The 10,732-nt window shown below is 41.9% G+C and overlaps 1 protein-coding gene across 4 annotated transcripts in view; it reads left to right on the top strand.

The window, feature by feature from the left end:
• The window catches only part of col16a1 (collagen, type XVI, alpha 1), an 88,634-nt gene that overhangs the window by 28,041 nt on the left and 49,861 nt on the right, over positions 1-10,732 (top strand). For all 4 annotated transcript variants that reach the window (XM_032535244.1, XM_032535245.1, XM_032535241.1 and 1 more), the window contains 4 exons: positions 5,420-5,543; positions 6,268-6,549; positions 7,489-7,569; positions 10,178-10,246. In XM_032535244.1, coding sequence (XP_032391135.1) covers positions 5,420-5,543; positions 6,268-6,549; positions 7,489-7,569; positions 10,178-10,246 — 556 coding nt within the window. The remainder of the gene's footprint in view (positions 1-5,419; positions 5,544-6,267; positions 6,550-7,488; positions 7,570-10,177; positions 10,247-10,732) is intronic.

The following is a 10,732-nucleotide window of genomic DNA, read 5'->3' as shown; positions in this document are numbered from 1 at the left end:
AAGATAGTGTAGAAGTGAGATGTCTCACTCTGGAGCTAAACCAGAGACCCAAACACACAGGGTGAAAACAAGATCTGCAGCAATGTGCGGTACAACAAAAATAAGGTGTTTTTTTGAAAATGAAACTATGTAAACCTATTGTAGTACAACCTCAACATTAATTATGAACCTAAAAATGAGCATAATATGGGCACTTTAAAATAGGGAAACAGAATCACAGGACCAGTTTTTGCGATCTCCTCCTCTTTTTGACGCAAAGAAAAGTAGATACAAATCAGAGAGGACTGTCTATCTTTGTCGGTTAGTCACAATGTTGTCTTTATTTGCTTTCAGTTGTTTGTTTCCTTTTGCCTGCTTAAATGGCATTATATGGAATGGTTTTCACATAGTTAGAAAAGAAGAGTGGAGGCGGAGAACAGATGGGCAGTTTAAAGATGTAGTGAGGGTTAAATGTTTAAATCCAGGCAATGACTAAATGCATAAGAACAAACCCTCAGACTTGTTTCATGCTTTTTTAATCCCAGTAACAGAATAAGTGCTCAGTGTATGTATGCACTTGTTGTGTGATTGTGTGTGTGTGTGTGTGTGTGTGTGTGTGTGTGTGTGTGTGTGTGTGTGCGAGCGAGCGTGTGCCCGTCTGCTTAAATCTGTACAGTATGTGTGCAGTTTTAGCATCTTACTTTACCCCCCCTCCCCCTCCCCCCCTTATCCCATCCCCAGAGTGCGAGCCGTGTGTACAGTAATTGAAAAGCTGCGTTTTGCTTTGTATCAGAGGCTAATTCATTCAGCTAATCCAAGGCTAGTACAGATGAGTAAGAGCCAGATGAAGATACTTGTCTCTCGTCTCTCTCAGTTGCTGACAGAGAAATGGACACCAGTCACAGCTGGTCACATGCATTTTAATTCCAGCTAAATTTGATTTGATTGCTTTGGGCCTGTTCCTTTCATGCAGCTACAGTGTGTAGCAGAGAGAGGGGATTCTTTTATGTAATGGCATGAGGCCAAGATATTATACAGAATTCAAAGGCATTTGATAAATTCAACACTTATTATGACATAGCAAAAGTGGTATTTGTTTAAACGTAAAGCATTTTGCTGCTGTTCTGATGCAGGAATTGTTTAATAAGCACAATTTTATTTTTTATTGAGAGATCAACAACATGACATGCAAGCAAAGGGGGAGGACAAATGTGAGGGCACTGATAAAATGCCTCTGTGACGGAAGGATTATAAACGAGCAAACATGTAGGAGGACAAATGCAGAATCATATCGGGGATATGAGTCAACGAGGAGAGGTTATGTACTTTTCACATAAATATTTCAGCTTACATCAGCAGAATGCAGGTGGTTACTAGTCTAATGTTGAATTTCTGCTGTAGCAAGCCTGACTCCATGCAGTAGCAATACAAAAAAATGATTTTGTACCAGCTTTATCATCCTTTATTGACCTGGGGAATGTTTTGTGATTGTTCGTGCTCTCTTGTTTCATCTCTTTTCTGAGTCAAACTTGGGAGCAGCTGCAACCTTAGAGCTAGTATGACAGCAGCTCCACTGCATATTTGCAGATGGGAGAACAGGAGCCCAGTTCTTTAGCCGTGATATTGGGTCAAGTGATTGGCGACGTCAGTCGTTTGGTCTGTTGGTAGGTTGTACTACTACTTTGGTCCAAACCGAAACATCTCAACAACTGTTTTGTGAAGACATTAATTGTCCCTAGAGGTTAAAATCCTACTGACTTTAGTAATCCCTGACTTTTTTGTACTTTGTGTTTATTAGCAAATGTTAGCATACTTACATGCTAAACAAAGATGGGGTATATTTTACCTGCCAAACATTAGAGCTGGGCGATATGTAGAAAATCATATTTCCCAGTATTGTTGACCAAATACATTTATGTCGATATAGCGGTGTTATTGTAGTGTTGACCATTGGTGCTTTCACAAAATATTTACACAATGAGAGTTTGGATAATAATAATCATCAGTAATGTGCATATAATGACTAAGTAACTAATAACTAATAAGTGAATAATAACAGAACAGCTAAAACAGTCTGGAAAGTTGAGAAAATGAAATCACTTTACTGTCATGTAGCCTTTAAAACCAGGAAAAGACACCACTCATGTCAGGTCACTATATTACGATATCTAGCTTGACATAACAATGTCAATATAATATTGATAAATTGCCCAGGGTACAAGCGGGCAAAATGGGTTTCCTCAGGATCTATCTTAGAAATAGGGTGAGAAGCTCAGTCATCTATGAGGAGCTCGGAGTAGAGCCGCTGCTCCTTCACGTCAAAAGGAGCCAGTGGAGGTGGTTCGGGCATCTAGTAAGGATGCCTCCTGGGCGCCTCCCTAGGGAGGTGTTCCAGGCACGTCCAGCTGGGAGGAGGCCTCGGGGAAGACCCAGGACTAGGTGGAGGGATTATAGCTCCAACCTGGTCTGGGAACACCTCGGGATCCCCCAGTCGGAGCTGGTTGATGTGGCTCAGGGAAGGAAAGTTTGGGGTCCCCTGCTGGAGCTGCTGCCCTCGCGACCCGATACCGGATAAGCGGACGAAGATGGATGGATGGATGTTGCCCAGCCCTACCAAACATGTTAACATTGTCATTGTAACCAAGTCAGAATGCTGTTATTAGCCTTTAGCTCAAAGCAGCGTACAGCTTTACAGAGCTGGTAGCATAGCTGTGGACCATTAGTCTTGTTCAGAGTGTGGCCCACTCGTCTCCTTGCCCAGTATTTGACTAGGGAACCATAACCCTTAGAAGGCTTAGGCCAGTGATGACAATGGCGATATGAAACATTCAACTGCACCAGCAGCAGCACAGCAAATTCCCATATCCAAAGTATATTTTATACACCAGTTGAGTTAAGGTATTATGCTTGTGTGTGCACAGTTTGATGTCTTCTTAAAGTGCTGTAGATATTACTTAAAATACAAAAAGTAGAAGATGGCCATAAGGAAAAAAAATCAACGTGTAACACCATTTAGTCACGATATGTGTACGTTCCAAGCGGTTTCAAATTTGTTTCAGTTACATGGTGTGTATGATACATGCAAGGATAGAAAGTGTCTCTACTTAAAGCAATTGGTTTTGGCTCAGTTAGAACCTGGTACAATGGTGCCTATACACCTCTCCAGGTGATATTCCCTCTTTTTTATACCAGACATCTGCTATTTCAACATTATATTCCCTCTCCCCTGTTCCCCTGTGCCGCTCTGGCTTGCGCTGACTTTCTTCTACCTCTCTCTTTAAAACAATACAAGAAAAGCAGAAGTAACTTTCTCTTGTATTGTTTTAAAGATGGGAGAGGTTGGGAGAGGCTAGATCTGAATCTGTATGGCCCATATCGATGTATCTCCCTACTGTGTGTGTGTGTGTGTGTCCGTGGGGTTATGTGCGTGTTTTTTTGCCAGGACTCTGAATGTAATAGGCCACGGTGAGGTACTTCCGAGTTAAAAGTCAATAGTTTGTGAGTGGTTTTGTGCCCTGCAGCTCATGTCAGTAATCGACAGCAAAACCACTTCACTCTCAACATCAGTTCATTTCTCTCTCTCTCTCTCTCTCTCTATCCGTCCTTCCGTCTATAGGTCTCTCTTTCTTGCAGACACTCTTTCCATCTACATATTGTCTACCTATACTGTAATTTCAAACTCTCGTGCATTTTCATATTATACCCAGAAAGTATTTGTCCCCCACCATAGTTTGTTTGGCTTTGTCTTCTCTCCCTCTCTCTCTCTCTCTCTCTCTCTCTCTCACTCGCTCTCTTTCTCTCTCTCTCTCTCTCTCTCTCTCTCTACAGGCCTCCAGGTTGAACGTTTTTTCTTCACCTTTTCTTCCACTCATCCTTTCTTTGTTTTGACGTCCTGTAGTTGGCTGTTTTCCCTTGGATCATCCCTTAGTCATAAATCACTGTCACCCCACTTCTTCTGTGTGTGTGTGTGTGTGTGTGTGTGTGTGTGCGTGTGTGTGTGTGTGTGTGTGTGTGTGTGTGTGCGTGCGTGCGTGCGCGTAAAGAGAAAGAGATAGAAATAGAGCAAGAGAGAATATTTCAAAGTGTTCGCCATCTCAGAGAGCAGGCATTTCACTGGGCTTGTTTGTGAACCCTTCATCTCTCAATACATCTACACACATCCATGCAGTGAATATTCGGGCACTTGTTTACTTGTGTGTGCTTAGATGCCCTTGACCAAAACTGGCGGATGGGGCTTGCTGGACTGTATCTGCTATGAACATTAATGCTAGGAGGTTACACACAGCTTTGCATTGTACTACTGGCTGCAGTCACAATGTGTGGGGAGAAAAGAAGAAAATGGAGAAAGAAAACAAGTAGAATTTAAAGATGATCACAAAGGGAAATATCGGATTGCTTTGTCACTGTGCTCACAAGGCCTTCAAAGAAAGATGTGAGAAGCCAAAAGTTCTCTTAATTTGTTATAAGCTTAATTGAATGTGATTTCAGCTTCCTGTCTAACTACTGCATTTACGTCAACTTGGATAGATGGTCTTTATTGTCAAAGAGTAAAATTAGTTTTTACATCATACGCATATACTGTACATGTCTGTACACACATATTTTACAGACATATTGGTTACATTTTTAAAGTAACATGTCCAGCATTGTTCATCCATACACACATCAAGATATACTTTATTCAGGGCTGCTTATTATCGGGCCTGACCCCACGTGAATTTGCATAGTTCCTGTCCAAGCCTGACCCGAGCCCGAACCACGGCAGCAGTATGGGGCCCAAGCCTGTTTCAAGACCTGGATTCCATCTGAAAAGTGAAAAGTACTACAAGCTGAGGACAACTGAAGTCTTTTCAGTGCGACGTGATTTTCAGCACTGCCGAAAAAAACGGCCACATGCCATATTAAGAAGAGATCGTACTGTATAACAATGCTCCTAATCAATGAGATATGGGCGTCTTGGGACTGTTCTACGCAACTGCTGTCAGTAACATGAACAGCAGCGGGAAAAAAAAAATCAATGAGTCAAATTTCACTAATCAAATTATGCATAACAGCAGGTTATTGATTATAGCATGGACCAATTGGGTTAGGCCAGAGAATCAAGCTGCTATGTCAGAAGCAACAAAGGCAGGGTCCCTCAGGTGCTCTATCTGTAACAAGAAGAAAGGAATAGGAAGGGTGGATTGAGCTGGAGGTGGTCATTGTTAATATAAGGCATATTTTTGTTAGACTAGTTCTGCCTGGTAAATTCCCACTGTGTCAAAACTCTCTGCTCCCAGTTTGAAACACAGGCTTGATGTTATACATGTGCAGTCTCCAAGCCCAAGCCAAGGGAACCCTGATGAGATCATCAAGAGTTTCCCCGTAAACTTTCCTGTACTTGGTTTCACCGTATGGAGGGGCGACGTGTCCCTGACTAATCTGAACTTCTGTGTTCCAGTCAGGTGTTTCCTCATGGTCTTCCTGAGGAGTTCACCCTGATCTTCACCCTGGCGTTGAAGAAGGCTGCCCTGCGAGACACCACCTACCTCTTCCAGATATCTGATCAGCAGGGATACCCACAGGTGCAGCACACTCTTTTTCCCCATTGCCGGCATTACGCATTCCTGCATTCTTTCCCCCTTCCTCAGCCTCTCTTTCCTCCTCTCTTTCCTCCTATCACTATATCTCCCCTCTCTTCCTCGCTCGACCTCTTAGCTTTTATTCATCATGCCTTTTGTCTACTCATTCCTCCTGTCTCTAATCTCCTCTCTTTTGCATAGTCATCCACTTTCCCCTTCGATTTCTTCTCTCGCGTGACACCTTCTCAATTCTTTCCCCCTTTCATTCCACGCATCTTTTGTCCCCTTTTTTTTCTTTTCATGCGATCCCCTCCCTCTCTCGCTAACCCATCTCTATGTCGCTCTTCCCTCCATCATCTTCTACTCTCCTCTTTCATTCACCTTCATTGTTATTCAAGTGGGTTCCATGATGAAGCACTGGAGTCCCTCAGAGTCCCCATAATCACTAAGAGTCTGAGGCCAGATTTAAATACTCAATGTGTATGATGGATGAAGGCCGAGTCGCCTCATTAGGAGTGATTGATTGGCTGTACTGCTTGTGTGTGTAATTCATATGTCTTCCCTGTTACCTCATCTCTGCTACTGTCCTACAGCTTTGTTTGGTGCTAGCAGCTTGTACATATCACTCTTTGTTAAAGCCACTACCAGTCAGACAACTTCAGATACAGTTCATTGGCACGCTGAATAAATTGTTTGGTGTTTAATTAGCACTTGTGTCGGAACCCAGCTCTCTGTAAACCTCAACGGCCCCGATGGCACCCTGTCCCTGCGGGCCAGAGGTGTAGAACCCGCAGCCGACCTGGTGAGCTGCGTATTCACCGGGGAGGGGGTGGAGGCCCTGATGGACTTCCGCTGGCACAAGGTGGCCCTCAGCGTGCAACAGGAAGCCGCCTCCCTCCACGTGGATTGCAACTCCATTGAGACCAAACCCCTGGAGCCACGCGGAGTTCTGCCCACTGACGGCTACACTATGCTGGGCATACGGGCTTCAGATGCTGGGCCTGTGCAGGTATGGATCCATAGAGAACTGGAAAGAAAATTCTGATATGAGAGGAGACTTTGTGTGAGCTTTTGATTAAATATGCAGTGTATTACTGGTCTATCTTGGCTTCTGAAGAGCTGTTGATCAAGTTTAACCGCTTCAATGTAAATGTCATCTAAACTTATGATTTGAAAGCGTGGTGACCTTTAGTCCCGCTCTGTGTGAAGACCGAACCGGTACTTGTCTGTTTTAGAAGTTCATTCAATAAACCAAATTCCCTCTTTGGGATCTGTACCATAGAAAAAAGCATGGTAGTGCTTTGCTGAATAATGTAAAACAGCACACCCTTGACATATACAATTTTTATAACATACCAGTCTTTTTCTACACCTCCCTGTTTCGAGCAAGTGGACAGAGTGAAATATTTCTAGTGAACCGACCTCCCATAAAGGCCTTTGTACTGCAATCCTTCATTCTCTGTGTATTTTTTATGTGGATGTGTTTTAGATCACACGTTATGCCTCTGAGGTGCTAGTTTTTTTTCAGGCAATCACGTTCATTTGTGATTAAAAAAGCGAGTGGGCTACCCAGGAGGATTGGCCTGTAGTGAGCCGGGACTATTAACGCTGAATATAGATCCAGTAATCCAAGCACTTAGTTTGACAATCTATTAACTAGCCTAGTTAGGAAGCAGGCAGGGGATTTTGTTAGCATAGGGAGGAAGTGTTCATACTTACTCACGCACACACACACATCCACACACGCACACACACACACATGCATGCATGTAAACCTCGGGATAAATTGTTTTCCTAATACTTATATTAATGAGAAATGAATTGGCTCTTAGCCTTCTTTATTGCCTCATTTAAACTGTATTTATCTTATTAGACAAACAAAACGGAGGATTTTTGGAGACCTGCATGTTAAATATATCAAACTCTGTCTCTGTCTTTCTTTCCTTAGATGGACATTCAGCAGGTGATGCTGTATTGTGACCCCTCTCTCGCCATTCAGGAAGCCTGCTGTGAGATACCTGGAGCACGGGTGAGAACCTCAACTAACTGATAATCAGTAATTAGCAATAACAAGAAACTTGTGTGGAGACAATTTACAACTTCCCATCTCTGGATTACATCCATTCTATATGTCAGAGATAATGTAGAGCGAGTAGGTCATTATTGCAAATTGAACTCTGATAGGGTGATGCAGGACCCCCCAGTTACTTACTTCAGAAATCCACAATTTGACAAAAAATATTCATTTAAAAATGGTCAGAATGTGGCCGGGTTGGTTCAGTGGGAGAGCGGGCGCACATGTACTGAGAGGTTTATGCCTCGACGCAGAGGTCCAGGGTACGAATCCAACCTTCCTGCATGTCTGCAAAAATGGTCGGAGCAATGGTCAAGCAATGGCTTTAAAATGGTGTCTTTAGAGGTTTCAGGCGCCTGCCACTCTGGAGAAACTTGGAGCAACGTATTGTATATCCTCAGCTTAACCTAATCTGAACCTCACTGACTATAACTCAACCCTTGTTACAGCTGCTTCACAATAAAAGTGAGAGTTATTTGCTGAAAGGTCACTGTGCAACAGCTGCAAGAAAAGCTGAGTTAGCATTATCAAATGCAACCATGAACAGTGTCTGCATTTGTCTCTGGAGGCGGATTACACTTTGTCTTCATAATGGGTTATGCTTAATTATTTTCTTCCAACTCATTTTAGATGGTCAGAAAAAAAAAAAAAACCTGATATCATGATATGCAGGACAACCCTTACTATATAGCACTCTATCAATTCCTTGGCTTAGGCTTCTACAAATATGAAAAAGCCTCCCTTATGTTAACAATATTATTCAGTGGCTTTGTTTAACACAGGGTATTATGTTCACAAATTGACTGGGGCTTAGAGTAATTCCAATGTGTGCATCATTTCTGGCTTGCCAATATTGTTTGTACTCCTAATGTGTGACTAAAAGCCTAATTGAAAGTATCTCAGAAATACAATTATTATTTATTGCATTATTGTTAACGGGCTTCAGAGAAATAGAAAACACGTTCATTGGAACTTTACACATCGGCATGTTTCTTTTGGACAGATAAAAACAGAGCAAGTGGTTATTCAGGTATGGCGAGCATTGCAAACAGTTCTTGGGTTTATTTTTAAGCTGAAGGTATTTTTGTGCTCAGCCAACTTTTTGGCAGATTTTTTTTTGTCTGTGCTTGTGTTTCTCCTCATTACCGAATGAATTTTTAAGAGGGATACAAATAGGGTGAGAAGTTCCCTCAGAAGTTTGAAACTGTAGAATCCTCCGGAGGAACGACTGCATGCTGTAGAATTGTTGATTAGAGGGTTTGAAGAAGGAAACCTCTTCTCCTCTGCTCGAGGCCTGTTTGCTGCAGGGCTCCCTGCAAGCTGCATTTAAAATGAGAAGTGGAGGAGCATGCGTGCACAAATGTAGACACCTGCATGCTCACAGGCTGCTTGAAACACAAAGGAATGAGATGGATTTTGGGGTGGAAAAATCAAAATCGCAATTTATCTGCCAGCGATTACGATTTGATTTGCAGGGATTTTAATACATTATTTACATGACACACCATCAAAACTCTTATGCAAGGAAGAGAACATGAATTGACAGCAATACGTGTTTTTCTTTTAATAAGCATGGAACAGTCAAAAACAGAACGTGTATCACAAAAGCTAAAGTTATAATAATAATAAAAACAATTCCAACAAAGAAATATAAGTACCTTCCTATGAACTGAACTCAGTTCACTAGCAGCTTGCACCTTCTACGAATATGTTAAATAAAGTCATATAAAAATAAATGAAAAATCCACTGAAAACAGGGCATTTCTGTTAACAATCTGTGACCTGTAACGTTATTCCAGCATATATCTTGTGAGAAAAAAAACAGTACATATAATATTAAAAAGAGGAATACAAAATTTTAAGCCAAATGTTACACCAAACATTCAATTAAATATTCATATTTGATTTCTCGTAGTCTTCAGGATTAGCTTTTCACATTCTTTCAAATCGTGATTTTGATTCAAAAACGATTCGTCGTTCAGCCCTAGTGCACAGAACGTTTCATGGTACAGAAAAGGGACGTTTTGGCTCAGTTTTACGGTGTTTGTTTGGTTCTGTTTAACATACCAGCTTTTAGATGTCATTATAATGAATTTTGAGATGAGTACCCTTGGACCATGTCAGTTGGTCCATCGGCCTTAGCTGTTTTGTCTGTTCAATGCAAATTAGCTAATGTTAGCATGCTGACAGGCTAAACTAAGATGGTGAACATGGTGAACGTTATATCTGCTAAACATGCTAGCCTTGTCATTGTGGGCATGTCAGCGTGTTGATGTTAGCCTTTAGCTCAAAGCACCGCAGGGCCGAAGTACAGCCTCATGGAGGCCGTTTTCAGTTTTTCTACAAGAAGGTCCCAAAAGAAATGTCTCTTACAATAGTACAAATATTGGAATATAATGTACAACAACTACATTAAAACATAAGACTAAATCTGGAAACATTTCATTTTTGTACTTTAGGTCCGATTTTTAAATGTTTGCAAAGTGTATAAACTTGGGATTCAGGTTGGGAACCACAATGTTCTTCTACACTGTCTCCCATTTTTTCTATTGTATGTTTGCAGTGCCCACCAGACGCTCACAAGAGCCGCCGTGCTGCTGAGAATGACCTGTTGGAAAACACCTTTAACCAGGTAAAAAAAAAATAAAGCAGAACATGAATGGTCAAGCACAATAACACCATACACAGTACCATATACTGAAAGTCCTCATCTTATTAGATATTGTAACACTGTCAACAAACACAAACGCTGTCCCTTCTATCATGAATTATCCCGACATGTGGCTCCCATCAGGCTAAGACATAACACACACAGACACAGACGAGGACTTGGCCTTTAAAAGATTTCTTCTTGGGACAGTTTGAGTTGTTTATCTGAGTTCTGCTGGCAAGCAAATACGGGCCTAGGACTAGGACTTTTACCAAATGGCTTAGTTGTTCTTCCTTGAAACTCTGTCATGGGCGGAGTTTCAGCACTTCTGAGTTTTTTGTAACTTCAGTTCAGTTACGTCTGCTGGTAGCTATCGTTCAAAGTGTCCGTGGGCGAACAAATAGTGCGCGTGACAAATAGAGCAACGCACAGGAGCAGTTTTTAGCACACATTTCCATGCCGTTTTTT

Source organism: Etheostoma spectabile, chromosome 14 (genome assembly GCF_008692095.1).
Source record: "Etheostoma spectabile isolate EspeVRDwgs_2016 chromosome 14, UIUC_Espe_1.0, whole genome shotgun sequence".
In the NCBI taxonomy this organism is placed as follows: domain Eukaryota; kingdom Metazoa; phylum Chordata; class Actinopteri; order Perciformes; family Percidae; genus Etheostoma; species Etheostoma spectabile.
This window is presented reverse-complemented; position numbering and strand designations above follow the sequence as displayed.